Raw genomic sequence first — 17,161 nt, forward strand, 5'->3', positions numbered from 1 at the left:
TATGCAAAGTGAGGTGAGTGTGTGTCTCCTTTTGAGTGTGTGTGTGTGTGTGTTACCCTGTAGATGCGTCTAGATGTGTACAAGTGCGTGTGTGTGTGCCTGTATAGTGTATGCAGAGAGCGGCCTGGGCGCGCTGGCTTGTCGGAACACAACAAATAAGATTAAAATGCAAAACGCAGACGGAGCCGAGTAACAAGGGGAGCAGCTCAGCCCCTTTTAAACATATGCTGAGAAATTTGCAAGATGGAAGGACGCCCCCCCCCCCCCCCCCACACACACACACACACACACAGTCACTTTGGCTCACCGTCATTGCTGGCGAGCACAGCCAATCGCTGACCCCGCCGTTAAGGAAAAAAAATACTTTTAAGGTGTTGAAAAAAGAAAGCTGCCATTTGTCGTGGTGGGTGTTGTGGTAATGCAGCGGATACCAACTTGACCTTTTTATGTTAATATCCTGGAATTAAAGTAAAACACTACTCTCCATATATTTATTTTGGGAGGGGCGTGTTTAAATTGTATCACAGGTTTTTTTGTGACTTAAGTGATATTCTCTGCAGTTAATGACACAGAGAGTCACAGCATAAACTTGATGAAACTTGCCCAGTTGGGTTTTTTTTCTTTTAAAGACATGATCAACATCCACGAAAAAATAAGTGATAATCATTGGAGGATTATTTTTTTGTTGTAGCCGTTTTTACCGAATATGCTCGGCTGAAATCCATGTGACGTGGTACTGGTGGTTCCACGACGCTAGCGGGAACACCTCGCATACAACGTCATTCTACAAATTCCCATCGGTTCGCGTCGAACAATGCCTCGCCAGAAATACAGTTGTTCACACCGGGAAAACAGCCCATACGCACCCGGTTCAATATGAATAAAACGTGTGTGTGTGTGTGTGTGTGTGTGTATCACCATGTGGCCGTGCACACGTGTATTAAAAGCCTCTGGGTTTTACCGCTGGCGGTTGTCTATGCATAGCGTGCACCCAGCACTGTTTGTTTTATGGGGACACTGGCTGTCTGCCGCTGCGGCCTGCGATGATTCATGGGTTATTACAGCGTTGCCGCCGCACGTGCAGCCCCCGTAGCTCATCATCAGATTGCATTCAAATACGTCACGTACACACACACACATGCGTGTCTGTATGGGAACATACATACATACAGTGTACTGTATATACACACTGCGTCGCATGGTGTTTCGAGTTAGGCCTTGGGAAACGCTTGCGAAGATGCATGGCGAATGATACACACTCAGACACAAATGGTAGTAAATATATGGCTGTCTGATGTCGGGGCGTAGGGGGTGGTGTGAGGTGGGGGGCGGGGGGGGGGGGGGTGGTGTGAGGGTGGAATTGATCTTTAGGATATATCACCAATGGACTGTGCAGGCCGGGGCGCTTGGCATGTTAATGCCGCTGCCGTCTGACGCGCCGGAGCAGGAAAAGGCTTAACTAGCAGCGTATAGGAGCCCTCCATCAACCAGGGACAGGATGAGAGAGAGTGGGAGGAAGGGAGAGAGGGGGAGAGGGAAAGGAGGAAAGGAAAGAAAAATACAAAACAGAGGGGGAGAAATAGTTAATTGCTCAATAACTAACGACTTTATTGTCTCCAGACCTCTGTTTGGTTGTGGGGGGGGGTTTTCGGGGGGGGGGGGGGGTTGTGTTGGCTGAGATAATCAGTAGTAATCTGGTCGAAGTTCCTCGGTTTTTTGGGGAGGGAGCGATGGAGGGAGGTTTCGCCATTGGTCCTTATTGATCTGGTGCAGGAGGAGCTTCATCTGCATGCGTTGGAGGTGCATGGCTCGGAGCAGAATGCAGGTTTCTTATTCACACTTGAGAAACCAGAGCTCCTCGTCGGCGTGGTGCAGAGGCGGCAAAGCAACACGTTCCGTCCTGTTCCTACTGGACTCGCCCGCCACAGTGTCCCACCAACCAACCAAGAGCGCTGATTAGTATTCAGGGAATTGTGGGTAATTTGGGCCAAATGCAGACAAGGAGCGGGGGGGATGGAGGGGGGGTCTGTGAATTAGTGAAGGTAAATCGCAACGTCACTGCAACATACAAATTAAGAAGACTGGGCCTCTACACACGTATTTTAGCCTAAAAAGTTCTGTTTTGTGGTGTGTGTGTGTGTGTGTGTGTGTGTGTGTGTGTGTGTGTGTGTGTGTGTGTGTGTGTGTGTGTGTGTGTGTGTGTGTGTGCATGTGTGTGTGTGTGTGTGTGTGTGTGTGTGTGTGTGTGTGTGTGTGTGGGTGCATGTGTGTGTGTGTGTGTGTGTGTGTGTGTATGTGTCTGTGTTGCAAACAATTAAGCCAACACGGTTATCTTTCTTTCTCTCTCCCATCCACTTCCTGTATCTTGCTCCACCCGCATCACTTTTTCCTCATTATCTTCCTCTTGAGCTTTCTTCCTCTCTCTCTTTGTCCATCCATCCGTCCATCGAGAATTAGTGATAATACCATAAACACACGAACAGTCGCGACAAAAATGATGCACAAATAATGAATTAAGGGAATCCCTTTAATCTACCTCATCCACCCCAGTTTTAATCCCTGGTTCTGTGGTACTCTTCGTTATGCTTGCAATGACTTCAAGGGTCTCACTGTGTTTGGTTAAGCTGCAAAGTTCAATGTTTCTTAATCACGCTCTCTTCTTCATCATCGTTGTCATCAGATTTGAGTATCTCTTTGTACAGGAGTGGGAGCTCACCATCAGATTGGATAACACGCCGTGCCTCCTTCTCTCTTTCCAGTCACAGGGTTCCCATATCCCAGTACAGGAGCCGCCGTGGCCTACAGAGGGGCCCATTTGAGGGGGAGGGGCCGCGCCGTCTACAACACATTCCGCGCCGCACCCCCGCCACCACCCATCCCCGCCTATGGAGCGTGAGTACACGCACGCACGCGCGCGGGCGCAAGCGCACATTTGGGCACAGGCGAACACATCCGACTGAGACAAATCCACCCAATCAAATAAACAGTGTATGACAAGTCTCATACAGTCCAACTACGCGCCAGCACACAAATCTAATCTCCTGACGCGACGCACCACGGTACATACACACACACACACACACACACACACAGCCACACGCACACACACAGCCACACACACACACACACACACACACACACACACACACACACACACACACACACAGAGCTGTCAGTAACGGAAGAATGGCATGTGGAAAACAAAAGCCCGCCTTCTAATAGAGCAGAAAATTGCTCTTTGATTCCAGAATGGACAAATTTGTCTTTTTTTCCTCCCCCCTAACGTGTCACTTTTTATTGTTCCCATGAACGGAGTGGTGTGACCTGCACGCTGCACAGTCCACCGGTCCCAGAGAGAGAGAGAGGGAGGGAGGGAGGGTGAGGGATGGTGGGAGAGAGGGATGGAGGGAGGGCGAGCGAGTGAGAGAGAATCGGAGAGAGAAGGGAAAGGGATGGAGTCAAAAGGTGAAAAAAGAACGGACCAAACAAAAAAATAAAGAGCGGACGAGTGATGGAATTAATGACCAAACGAAAGAGAAAGGTGAAGTGAATAAAAGGCCGGAGCTGAACGGCTCCGGTGTCACCGACGCAGCTGACATGTGTGTGTTTTCTGCCAGCAGCGTGGTCTACCAGGACGGCTTCTATGGGGCAGAAATCTACGTAAGTTCCAGTTTCTTCCTCGATCATTGATTCCCCCACGACATCCTGTGGGCAGTAGAGCGTACAGTAGATCCACATCATAGTGGCACGATCTCTGCTACTTATTGGTGCTGCATTTGTACTGTGTACCGGCAGGATCGTACTTTGAGAGGTGACGGTAAATTGCACAGCCAGGACGGCCACGTAATATAGGAAGGAAAACGATTAAAAAACAACTAAAACTACACTCACCTGCACACACACAGATACATCAACACACACACACACACACACACACACACACACACAAGTTGACCCCGTCTACTGTCCAATTTAGCCTCTATATGTCAAAGTGTATCCCTGGTGTTTAGAGTCATAAGTCCCCTCGCCTACCACTTTCATTTTTCATTTGAGCCGCTATTGAAATTCCTCTACTCTCCTCCACCCCCCGTCCCTCCCTACCTCCCTCCCCCTCTCCTCTCATCAGGGAGGCTATGCAGCCTACAGATACGCCCAGCCGGCGGCCACGGCTGCAGCTGCGTACAGTGACAGGTACGTCGCTTTTTTCATTTGGGACTCTGGTGCAAGAGCTGCCGCGCTGCATAAAGTGTCTTCTCGACGTCAATGACGTTTGCTTTTACTTGTTCCGCTCGACTGTCCGCCTGTAACACACACCTGATAGATAGAGGGGTTGCGGCGACCCTTTGTCCCCATAGAAAATCGATTAGATCTGGAAAATAAAATAAAAAAAACGAAGTAGTGAATTAAGATGAGGTTTTTTCCACAATTCTATCCTGGGAATATCTTATGTCAACCTTTTCAAGCTGTGTGTTGGCCCAGTGATTGTTTTTCTAAAGCGTCCCATAATACCGTTACACATGTACAGTATTAGACATTGCATATTGACGTGCTATCGACAAACTTGATTTAGTAAAAAATAAAAAAATACAAAAAAAGACCAACCAGGAGTTTAGAAAGTTTGTATACTTGTACTTAGTATACAAGAGATAATGTAGTTACTCACTAAAAATGATATGGTCACTTTGTCGTGTGCAGGCTGTATCAGAGAATTAATAAGAGGAACTTGAGGAAAAAAAATACTTCCAGACCAAAACATAGATGGAAATTAGGATTTGAAATCAAACATACACACACACACACACACACACACACACACACACACACACACACACACACACACACACAGAAATGAAAAGTGTCAGACAGGGATGGAACAGAGTGATTTTTATCCACTCCACCTGACCTGACCTCACTCCCTATAGATAGAACCGTGAACAACACCCAACCCGCCCATACACTGTGCTGTAGCCGTGCACACTCATGTGTGTGTGTGGAGGTGCTCTGGGAACTAATCTGAGGGAGATTGAGCGTGTCAGCAGTGATAAGGAACGGCCGCAGCAGGGGCCTGTAGGCCCCCGATAATGTAAGATTTATCAGAGGCGAGGCGCAAGCGCCGCGCTGGAGGGGGGGGGGGGGTGTTCATGAACAGAGGGGGAGGAGGGAGGAGGGAGGGGAGGAGAGCAGGTGAGCGGTTGTCTCTCTCCAGGAGTCATTTTGGTTTCTTTCGGTTTTCTCCCCCTCTCTCTGTCTGGCGGGGTTGCTTTCTTTTGCCCCTGTCAATTGCATTGGTTTATGAATTATCCTTCTTTCTCACTCTCTTTCTCTTTTTCTTCTCTTTGTCTTCCCCTCTCTCTATGTATACAGTATACTTTATATTTCATCTGGTACATTCTCCACCTCTGTGTTAGTCTGTGAGTTTTTCCAATGTTAGAGAGAGGTATGGAGATAGAGAGAGAGACAGGGAGGGAGAGAGAGAGATAGAGAGACTGAATGAGAGAAAGTGATTGATGGTTGGACGATGATGATTGGAACGACTTCAAAATAACTGCCTCAATGGCAATATTTTTGGTTAAATTGACCCCATAGCTTCTTCCGAGGAGAGGGAGAGAGGATGTGTCTACTTGGTATTTGTGGTGGGATAACAGTGGGCTTACAGAGAGAGTGGGTGAAGCCGGCGGGAGTCTGCCCAGGGCACATACACACACACTTTGGTTTTCCTTGCACTTTATACGTAGTTATTGAGCAAATTGTGTGTGTGTGTGTGTGTGTGTGTGTGTGTGTGTGTGTGTGTGTGTGTGTGTGTGTGTGTGAGCGCGCGCCCATGCGTGCGTGTGCAAGCGTGCGTGTGTGCGTGTGCGTGCGCTGGATGGAGCACTGTCTGGGTCAAAAGGAAGTGAAATTTCAAACACAGCTCAGCTTACACCCACACTCGCCCCAAAAACCATGAAAACCCCTATCCCATCCCCGTCCTGTGCTTTGAAACTCCTTTCCTTTAGTCCTCTCTCTCTTATTTTCCCTTCTTCTTCTTCTCCTTCTTCGTTGTGTTCCTCCTCCCTTTCTCCCTCTGTGGTTAACTCCCCAGCAGAAGAGTGAACACTTGCAGCCTCTTATCTTTGGCCCCCAGACCTTCACAAACGGAGAAGCCGGGGGAGGGAACAAATGAAGGGCTCTCCCTCTCTCTTTCTCTCTCTCTCTCTCTCTCTCTCTCTCTCTCTCTCTCTCCCTCGCTCCCCCTGCAAACCCTGTTCCGGTGTCAGGAGGGTAAGGGGAGGGGGGGGGGGGGTGAGGGATAGAGGGATGAGAGTAGTAACGGGTGAACAGCAGAGGGGTGGGTTGGGGGGATTAGTTCCGAGTCAGTGCCGGTGAATGGACTAGGGATAAGCCCCTGGAGACGGACGGAGAGAGAGATACAGGGGTGTGTGTGTGTGTGTGTGTGTGTGTGTGTGCGTGTGTGCGTGCGTGCCTGCGTGTGTTTGTGTGTGTGTGTGTGTGTGTGGGTCACCAGGGGAAACCAAGTGGAAATCTCCTCTCGTTGGTTTCCACCAATCCCTGTGGCTTTCCTCCCTCACAAGGGCCACCTGATTTTGTTGGGAGGGGGCGCCCATATATATATGGGCGGGGAGTGTGGGGGGGGGCTCTTTGTCACAGGGCGGTTATTATGGTTAGACTGATAAAATTATATTTGATTTCTATATTTTTTAAATGAGTTAAATAGGTTTGAAATATATCATAACTTCTGGATAATCCACTTGGAGCTCCCTCCATCTTCCATGATATAATGAAAGTCGCCAATGTGAAACTCAGTTTCCTCATATGCAATGTAGAATATCCTCTCTTTAACCAATCATGCCAGTTTGAAGATACAGTATAGTAAGAAATATTCATATTGATCTGTTGCTTGTATGCCTAAATGTGAATTGTGACTGTAGGGGTGGTGTGGTGGTGTGCCACACTTGTCTTGGGTCTAGGTAACTGGGCCCGGTATCAGAGGTGGCTGTATGCCTGTTGCTCATCAGAGCAACCGACGAGCGCGTGTCCAGTCACCCATCCCCACAAACACACAGAAGGAGCCCTTGTCATGACATGTTTTCATCAGCTCCAGGCCAGTTCCATCTTGCCCACTCTCTACAATAAACGGGTACATTTCAACACCATCGCCTGTTTTTGATATTAAAAATACTGGGGATACTTTCCACCTGAAACACGCCACCCAAGTAGCTTTTTCAGGGCCGTCCGACATAGACAGAGACACAGGCGATGGTGTTGAACAGTACCAGTTTATTATAGAGAGTGGGTAAGATGGAACAAGCCCGGAGCAGATGGCTAATGTCATGATATGTCTGTGTGGGGGGGTGGAGGATTTAATACCAGGCCCAATTACCTACACCCAAGTCACATGTGGCTGCTTAAACCACACCACCCCCACTGGTGGCGTGTGTGACGGATAAAATCGGTGGTGCTGGCATTTAAAAAAAATTATGTTAAAAGGAAAAAGGAAATCATTCTTTTCATACTGTATTTCGATTCGATTAGATTCAACTAATGCCGTCACGGGCCAAAAAAAGGTTGAACCCGTGAACTCCGTTCTTCCACACTTCCGAGGCCATTGTGCAGTTGTAGATTCATCCACTGTCCGGCCTGTCCCTACAGTTTCATAATGGTATCTTCTGTTGGTTCTTCCTCTGGTTGGTGTCCTCCACAGCTACGGCAGAGTCTATGCAACAGCCGACCCATATCATCACACGATTGGTCCTGCCGCCACATATAGTGTGGGCACTATGGTGAGTCCTCTTCGATCGCTCTTCTCCATGCGTATGATGTAAATATGAGATGTTCTTCCCTGCCCAGTATAGGCAAAGTACTTATTGTCAGTGCATCGTGAGGGTGGACCACCAGGGTTGTCACCGACCCCCGTGGTAACACGCAGTTTTACTCCTCGAATATGTGACCGAACACTGTGAACCCCGAGTCGCTTCGTTTTCACAGAGCAACCTGCATCAAAAATATGAAGCCAATTGTGTTCTTCTGAAAAGAAAAAAAAAAAAAAAAGTAGGATCTGCAGGTATTTTCCCATTAGTTCTGTGTTCAGTCACATATTCAGGAGAGCCTCTTTAGAGTTGAAATGTGTTTTACACCGAGAAGAGCTCGGCCGTGAGGTAAGTCGTTCCCCGGTAGGCGGAGGCTGTTGTATCGGTCGTTCCTGTGGATATTGTGCTCCCCCCTCGATGTGAAAGATCTGCTTAAATGTTTAATGTGAGTTCTTGCCACTTCAGTAAATGAAAAAGGGACGTCGCCTTATTCTCAAACTCCCCATTCAATTTCATTGGCCTGGAGCTACACGCTCGAAATCCAGCCGAGACCAGGAATTCTTCCCCTCGAGGAGGAAAGCGCGGTCTCGGAATTTATTTTTTATTTTATCATTTAATTTTTTTTTTTTTTGCACGGGGAGATAGTCGAATGGTTAATGTTTGTTTTTAGCTAGCTTTGCAGCTAACATCAAAGATGAAAAAAAAAAAAAAAAACATTTTTAAAAAAAGAAAAAACGAGGAAAGGAAAAAAAAAAAAAAAAAAAAAGAAAATCTTCCAAAAGAATAAAAGAGCAAACCCCCGTAAGATGTGAGGGCGAAGAAGGAAAAAATAAAATAAAGAAAGTGCAATTTGTTTTCTTTCGCGGGCGTGGGAAGGGATTTCCTGCAAAGATTAATGACCATCTCGTACGTGCCTCGACGTGCCACGGGAGATTAAAGTTAAGAGAGTGAGGAGAAGGGGGGGGGGGGGGGAGATAGAACAGAACGAAGGGGGGGAAAAAAAAAGGAGAAGAAGGAGGAAATGATAGAGAAAAAGAGCAAAGCTGGGGAGAGCGAGAGAGAAAAATGAATTCATAGTACGAGGCTCAGTGTTGCCGGAGATGCTGATTGGCCCAGAGGATCCCGGAGTCAGACGGATGAGAGGGGTGCGGCGTGTCGACACGCTTGTGATGGTGGAAAATAAACTCCCCGTCGCCGCCGCCGCCGCCGCCCGCCGCCGCCCCCCTATCATCCAACCCCCGACCCCCACCAAACGGCCCCGCCCAGCCCCCGCGCCCCCCCCCCCCGCCCCACCACCACCGCTCATGCAGCTGCTAGCTAAAAGCCTTCATTAATTACGACCAGCTTTTTCTCTCCTTTCTTTTTCCCCTCTTCATTTACTTCATTCAAACTGTGGCCTGTGTTTTCCCGCCGTATGACTCGACTCTCCTCCTTCAAAAGTTGTCCTGCCTTTTTTCCCACCCCCCCCCCCCCCCCGCCCCCCCCTCCTCCTCCTCCGCCGGCCCGTTCCCGGCCTCTGCTCACCCCCTACTCCGAACAGTCCTCAATTCCACCTCGCGTCGCACACTTGAAGGGCCGTAACTCCAATTAGAAAATGATAAAAAAAAAAAAAAGAAATCTTTAAAAAGACGCAATTAGGGCCCCCTCTCGACGGAGCTCCGTCGCTAATTACGGGAATGATAAGAGTAGGATGACAAACGAGAGGGAGAAATTCCCAGCGAATCCGGGCGGTTTTCGCGGCCCGGGCCACCGTCCTTCCCGCTCCCGACGCGGGGAGGGAAGAAAGACGGGATCTTTTTTTGATAAGCGGCTTCCGTAGTCAAAAGTCTGTTTGCTAATTAGGTCCTGCGAGGCTCGAGCCCGGCTCCTTTACGCCGAGCGTCGGTTTTTGCGGGGAGGATAATGTATGCCGGGCTAGGTTAACTTTCTTCTCCCGGCTCGGGAGGAGAGCGGCGGCGAGAGCCCGGGAGAAGCAGCCCTTTGATGAATGGGCCGGGATAGCGTCTGGAGAGCGATATGGATCCAGCCGAGGGCGGAGCGGCGGCATCACCTCTCTGTCTGCTCGCTTTTTTTTTTTTTTTTTTTTTTTTTTTTCTCCCCCGACGAGGCGGGAGGAGCGCGAGGACACCGCCGCGCGTTTCGTCGTAAGATTAAAAAGAATATTATACGAGCTGCCGGGGGTGCGTTTGATTGACCTATTTAAAGGGACGCCCTGTCGTTTTTTTTCGGGGTTGACAACTCAGGGAGACCCGGCCTCCTTATTGTTCTCCCCGCCCGCCGGCCGGTGAGCTCCCAGGTAGCCACCAGTGATGAAAAGTATTTTTTTAACTATCTTTGGTTCGCGAGAATTGTGTTGTTGGCGTGGGGGGTTTTTTTCTTGTTTTTTTTTTTTTTTTTGTTTTGTTATTTTGTAATTCCCAACGAGATTCCGTCGGAGGGATCGAACGTTCTCAAAGATTCGACTCGAGGTCCGGCACCGATTCGGCAATCGCGCAATCAGCGCCTTTCGTTTTGTTTTTTTGTTTTTTTTTTTCTCACCCAAAACAAAGTTGCGGTCCAAACTTTCCCGCCCGGACAGGAGGAACAAAAAAAGAAAAAATAAATTCACAGCTCTCGAAAAAGAGAGAAGACAACTGGAAAAAAGGGAGGAACATATCTTTGGGGAAAGAGAGGAGTTGATCTAATATTAATGATATGAGCCGAGGTTCCTATATTGAATACTGATTGGCGCTTTTTCATCTTTGATGTTGCAGGCTAGCCTTTACAGAGGAGGGTGCAGTCGCTTCACTCCCTACTAGAAAGAGGGAGACGCCCCCCTCCCCTCCCCCCCCCCCTTCCCTTCCCCCCAGCAAAACAAACAAACAAAAGAAAAAAAAAATGAACTCACTTACTAATCGCTTCCTCTTATCGTCATGGAAACACTAAAACAAAATGCTTCCGGGGGGCAAATCTGACCTCCCCCACGTCAAACCCAAGACTCTCTCTCTCAAGTTGCCGTCCTGTTCGAAAGAGAAAAAAAAGAGTTGTGTTGTCTTCATGCATTGACACCAAGGTTGTGTGTGCGCGTGCGTGCGCACGCGTCGGAGGTTAAAAGCGACGGCCCTTTGTTGCCCTTTACTGTACTTTGGTTTCTGTGCAAACGCCCAAACCGCCAGAAAAGTGCAAAGGAATCTGTCATAGTCAATGGAGGGGGGGGGGGGTAATTAGTTTTCTCCAAAATAAAATCCCCCTCCCCCCCAAAAAAATAAACCCCCGTTCGTTCTCCCCATTATTTCCTCTCTAACTCAGCTCCTTTGTGGTGGCCCTTTGCACCCGTTTTAATTCCATCCAATTTCCTCCGGCTTTATTGTTTCAATTAGCCATTTTCCCCTTATACATTAAGGGCAGTAATGTTCAACAATTGCGGCTTTAGCAACAAATTTCGAAATAGTATTTTATTAAGTAAATGATACAGCCATTCCCGTCCCTTCAGAGGATTGGCTGGATTTCTCAGCGGGCTGATAACTGGGGCAAAGTTTCCGGCCAACTTAATGGGACTTAGAGCTGTTCAGCCAAAAGGAGGTGGAACAGAAATGGCCACCAGGAAGTGATGCATTAGGGTGCGCTGAGTCAAGAGGAATAAAGTGATGCATTACAGAATCCCGGGGCTACGGGAGGGAGGTGATGTATGGCGGAGTGCGCGGCGAGAGCTATGGCAGCCGTTGCCAAACAGGCAGCAATGTGTTCAAGAGCCCATTGATCGTTGGCACCATAGCACAGGCAGGAGTTATCCCATCACTGCTGAATGGCTATAAAGTAGAAAGAAATCCCATTACTTCCACACAAAGGCTCTTACAGTTTCACCTCCCCTCGCATCCAACACACAATAAGCAATAAAACCACATTTACTACATAGAATTATGTAAAAAAAAAAAATGTATATATATATATATATATATATATATATATATATATATAAATGTGATTGAATGTCATCTTTTACGTCTTGTACAGATGCAAATTATGATTTTTCCTCATTCTCCACGGCAAAAAGAGGGCTCACGTGGGCTATGACAGGTGCAGCGCCGGGGTCGCAGATGTCGTCTGAAGAGAACCTAGTTTAAAACTTCCTTAAAACGGAGACAGCAGCATATAGGTGGGAAATCCGGGTTCAATAAGTAAAATTCCCCTCCGGGATTTTGAGCCAACTGTGTGGATTCGGCTAATTATCCTCAACCGGCTAATGGCTCGTGACTAATGCGGGGCCGGAGCAAAAACGACGGCGGGACTTTAACTTTCTGGACCCGGAGTTTTTTTTCCCCCACCTCCGAGACGCGGCGACGTAGAACCAAACTCTTAAAGGCATGCGGGGATTTACATATTACGCGATATATACACTCGGACTGCCAGAGGGACCCGAAAGCTGGGTCCTGTAAAAGGAAAGCCCTCCACAAAGTCCCCAAACTCACTGGCGGGCGCGGCTCTCCGAGAGTTGTTTGCGTCCACGAGCTGTGAACTGTGGAAGGCGCGCCGCCGTGCAGCCCTCGGTGCCGGGCATAAATTGGGAAGAGCCGGGGGGGGGGGGGGGGTGAGGCAGAGGAGCGGAGCGGACCCCCGGGCGGCTCGGTATCGATCCGTCCCCCGTCCTCCGGCGTGTGTATATATATATATATCTCAACTTCCACCAAGGCCAGGAGGAAACGGATTTTGGAGCGGGACAGCAATCTGTAAAACAAGCCCAAACAACACACACACACACACACACACACACACACACACACACAGACACACTCAAGCCGACCAGGCGTCAAGTAAAAGAAGGGTATACGGCGCCCTCGGTACAAACCAGAGTGATTCTTCTTCTGGGTTGGGCTTGATTAGTTTTTTTTTTTTTTTTTTTTGGTGGCAGTCACCTAACACTGTAATTTAAGCCTCCGTAAAAAAAAATAAAGAGCGGGAGGCCATGGCCCAATCAGTCCGAGTGCAAAAACTCTTTATCAACGAGATAGCTTCTCACCGTTTCTTTTCCTCGTGTTCGCCGCTGGAAGATTGGCTCTCAAGGTGACCCCACCCCTACACACTCCCAAAAAGTGTGAAGTGCTTTTTTTTTTGTTTGCCTTTTTTTAAGATGTCCGGCCTAAAGGTGCCGGACTAGTCAAAAGGGGATCTTTTGAAAAGACCCGTTGGGTGATTTAGGGAACGGGGAGTGTGTGGGGGGGCTGCTGTAGTCGGCCAGCCCCACCCGACTCCCCCCCCAAAAAATCTGCAATGCCAGCGCGCTCTTTGTCCCAGAAAACTCTACTCAAACTCATCACGTTCGCTCCTTCGGCTTTACAAAGTCACGGGGTGTACAGCGCCCGAGGGCCAGGGTACCTCTAGGTCCTTAAATGCGCGCGCACACACACACACACACACACACACACACACACACACACACACACACACACTTTGATGCAAACTTGCATGTATGCTGCATACAGCAACAACTCCAAGCGGCCCCACACATTCACACCCACACTGAGCCCTCTGCCTCACACCAACACGTACACACACTCCCATGCACGCCGCCGTCCTCCTCCTCCTCCTCCTCCTCCTCCTCCTCCGCCCGCTAAATGGCATCTGCACCCGCTGCGTCCGCGGGAGGGGACGGCAAAGCGAGAGGAGTCACTGGCGGAAGAGGAGGCACAGCCGAGGCAATTTACGCCGCAGATTAGAGATAAGAGAGTTCAGTCAATAAGCACTGATCTCATTTGAAGATACACCCGGCGGACCGGATGCGCACACACACACACACACACACACACACACACACACGCACGCACGCAACACGCACAAAAACAGGACCAAACAAACACAATAGCCGGTCAGAATTCGCTCGCTCTCCTGGATTCCTTTTTGCTCCTTTTCAACGCCGCCGCCGGTGCAATTGTAACAGTGAAACGGAAGGGATAAACTCCTTATCGTGGCCTTCCTCTGGCCCCCACGTCTGCCCCTTCCCTTTATGCCGAGGAAATAGTCTCCCTAATCCAACATGTCCGCCGCGGCCCCGGGGCCGTCTATCGCGCGTTACACACTCCACCGAATTGCGCCGCGGCGCTTAAGGACCTGTCATGTCCGTCTTTCGACGCCCCGAACGCCCCCGCCAGTTTAGGTTCCTGATGCGTTTCGGTTCCCCAGCACGACATCTGTGACCGGTTCTGTGTCTGTGGTTTGTTGTTGTGGGAAAGGAAAACTACACTACACTCTATGAGGAGCCAAATGGGACGACGGGATGCGTTCACGGCGGTGATGGGATGTCCGCTGCTTTCCTCATACTTTTAACTGTAAATAATATTATACTCGTATCTGTATTTGCCTCTATCCATCTCACGTCCATGCACTTTACGGTTTTTTGTGCATCTTTTCGTTTGTACAACTTGTGATTTTACAAAGGTTGTTTATCGGTACTTGTGTATCATGGAAAGCAAAATTGTTCTAACATAAAGTGTTTTTTAGCCTGTTCTATGGACATTACGGTCACATTATCCTTAGGGTCTATATAGAAAGTGAAAACAATGTTCTTCCTTTTTGTAAACGTATCTAACAGTAGTCAAGGGGTTAGTCAGATTACAAAATGTTTTATATTTGACAAGAAAAAATGGCTTTAACTTTTCTTTTTTGCTGTCATTGGGGATATTGTGCTCAAATGGTCAGAGAACACCCCGTGTTTCTATGTGTCCGTGGTCCGACTGCTGTGTGCAGCGTGTCGGTCAAACTGTATATACCTGTGTCAAATGCAATCTGTCGCTCCGGATAACCTGTACATTTTGGCTGTAGGGGCAGTTCAGTTTGAGTTCGTTTGACTGTGTTTTGTTGTTGTGGCGTTTTCTTTTTCCTGCTTTTTCGTCGCCGTATTAATGGTTTACCCAATCCAGGAGAGCCGTGAGCGCGAGTTTTAGGCCGAGCCTGCGGGTCCCGTCGCTTGGTGTAGCGCCTCCGCCGGGCCCACGAGGCAGGTCTTCCCCCGCCGAGGGAGTCGGAGGCGATCCGAGCTGTGAGAGGGAGATAGCCGGTCGAAAAAAGACAACAAATTAAAAAATAATAATAATAAATAAATAAATAAAGAAACAAACCGTGTTGTAAAGTGCAGAAATATGCTTCTTTCCTTTCCCCCGGTCATCTTTCAGACAAACGAGTAGGAATCAAATGACGCCTTTAATGCGCTGTATTTTATCGTGTCAGCTTCCATATTGGTTGCCGACTAGATTCTATGACATGTACCTGCTCGCCCCCCCCCCCGTCCCTCTGTGTGTTTTAGGACTCGTGAATTCTCCGGCCGATTCTTTTCGTGATTTCATGCAACACTCGCCGGAAGGCGTTCGCCTCTCGTCCGATCGACGCGATGAAAGTCCCCGTCCCGCGCCGCCGCGCACGTGTCCATTAAATGATTAGCTGTATAATTGGCCCTGTTAATGCAATCATTTGTAAGGCGCCGTCATCCAGCAACAAATCTATCTGTCCTTGTCTTTACCTTATCCTCCCTAATATCTCTCTGCCCCCTCCTTCCCACTCAGCCCTTCAACCCCGGTGCGGTGTTGAGGCCCGTGCGTATACATACATCAACTCCCCGCTCCCCGGGCGCCCGGCGGTGGGCGTCCGCTACCGTCTATATCGGGACAGGGCGCGTATTGTAAATCACCGCTCCGGCGGGCGGTGGGGGGCCACACCGGCAGAGCGTTCCTCGGCGGGATTTTTCGGGGCGGCGGTCGACAGCCTTATGAACGGGCCTTTTGCGTTTCGGGCCGTCAAGAGGAGCCACGCGGGACCCAATTTAAAAGAAGGCCGCAAATTTTTCATCAACCCGTGGCGGGGACTCACGGCGGCGCCGCGATCTCTCCCGGGTGACTTTTTTAACAGGCGCATCGCGGCGGCCCGCCTGTCGCGTTGGGTTTTTTTTTTTTTTTGTTTGTTTCTTCGTTTTCCCGCCTCGCCGCTGTTTAAGTTTGTGCTCTTTTCTTTTCTTTTTTTATTTTTATTTTTTTTTCCTGTATGACGCTTATAGATTTGAAGTGCCAGGGGCTTTCTTTTTTTTTTTTTCTTCGCTTTGGACAAGTTTTCTCCAGTATCCGTCTCTGAGCCATACTCTTGTTGTGAATCTTCTTAATTATTTGTCGAGTGGTTTGACTCTGTGTATTTGCTATATTTCAGAAAAACATGTTCAAGTGTTTAAGTGGGTTTTTGTTTTTTTTCCTTCGTGTTTTTGTTTTTCTACCCAGATATATTCTCTATCTTAGCCCGGTGTCGAGCGACATCTTGTCAATATTTATTCTGCCGCACGTTCCTTCGCCCCCGGGCGAACGAGAACCGCGGCATCCACACAGCATCCTATTTCAAAGCAAGCCAGATGATTTTTTTTTTCATTGTCAATATCAAGCAAAAACAAAAAATGTGTGTATCAAATTTAAATGTTTATCCTCCAAAGCTCAATATACCTTCTATTTAAAAAAAAAAAAAAAAAAAAACCTCCCGGCGTCACGCTCATCTCTTATTTCAAGGATTTACTTCTTCCTTCCTCTCTCTCTCTCTCTCTCTCTCTCTCTCTCTCTCTCTCCCTCTCTCATTCCCTGTGAAGAAAAGAGCAGAGGGGGTAACACACACACAAACAAACAAACAAACACACGCACGCACACTCAAGAGGCACACGGCAACTTACAGGCGGTTGGAGAGGGGAAAAGGTGAGGGAGGCCAACTTGGTGAACATAAAAACTTCGAATAAGCAAACAGAAATTGTTACGAAGCATCAGATGGCTCTCTCCCTCTCCCTCTCTCTCTCTCTCTCTCTCTCACTCTCGCTCTCTCTCACATTTCACACACTTATAAATGCCTAAAAGCCAGTCCCGCCTCGCAACCTCATCATTTTAGCCTGCTGAAAATCGATGTTAATACATTTTTTTCTTTCCTGGGAGACTAAAGCAAATTCCCGAAACCTCACGACCCGATTCCGGGGGCCTCGGCGGCGTCGGGGGGGTCGCCTTCACTCGGGTTTGGTACCGGGTGCCGAACTGAATAACTGAGCTTCTAAACCAACCCCCCCCCCCCCCCCCCCAAAAAAAAATGCTAATGACACGGCATGTTTTGGCACGTGATGTTGCTGGGTTTTCGTAACACGGGACACTTCGAGACGCGAGCCCGGTCCCCCAGCGGCAAACTTCCTCCGGGAGCCGTTCCCCCTCCGAGGGACGGCTCCTTTGGCCACCCCTCTGCTCTCCTCTCTCTTCCCTTTCCGTTTGTGTCCGTCTTATGTACTGAGCTCGTGTGTATGTGTGCGTGCGCGTGTTCCCCACCTCTATCGCTGACGGCCGACGCCCCCACCCCTCCCCGGCCACTCCACCACC

The 17,161-nt window shown here is 48.9% G+C and overlaps 1 protein-coding gene across 2 annotated transcripts in view; it reads left to right on the plus strand.

Annotated features, from left to right (window-relative positions):
* rbfox3a (RNA binding fox-1 homolog 3a) overlaps nucleotides 1–10,606 on the plus strand; it is a gene marked incomplete at its 3' end in the record, with an annotated part of 42,087 nt that extends 31,481 nt beyond the window's left edge. Inside the window, exons 7-11 of one of the 2 annotated variants that reach the window (XM_080020751.1) lie at nucleotides 2,760–2,892; nucleotides 3,618–3,660; nucleotides 4,127–4,191; nucleotides 7,703–7,781; nucleotides 10,562–10,606. In XM_080020751.1, the coding sequence (XP_079876877.1) occupies nucleotides 2,760–2,892; nucleotides 3,618–3,660; nucleotides 4,127–4,191; nucleotides 7,703–7,781; nucleotides 10,562–10,606 (365 nt within the window). The remainder of the gene's footprint in view (nucleotides 1–2,759; nucleotides 2,893–3,617; nucleotides 3,661–4,126; nucleotides 4,192–7,702; nucleotides 7,782–10,561) is intronic. The other variant, XM_080020750.1, reaches the window with a different exon arrangement.
* Between the last annotated feature and the right edge of the window lie 6,555 nt (nucleotides 10,607–17,161).

The sequence above is a fragment of the Zeus faber genome, assembly GCF_960531495.2.
Source record: "Zeus faber genome assembly, chromosome: 20".
NCBI lineage: Eukaryota > Metazoa > Chordata > Actinopteri > Zeiformes > Zeidae > Zeus > Zeus faber.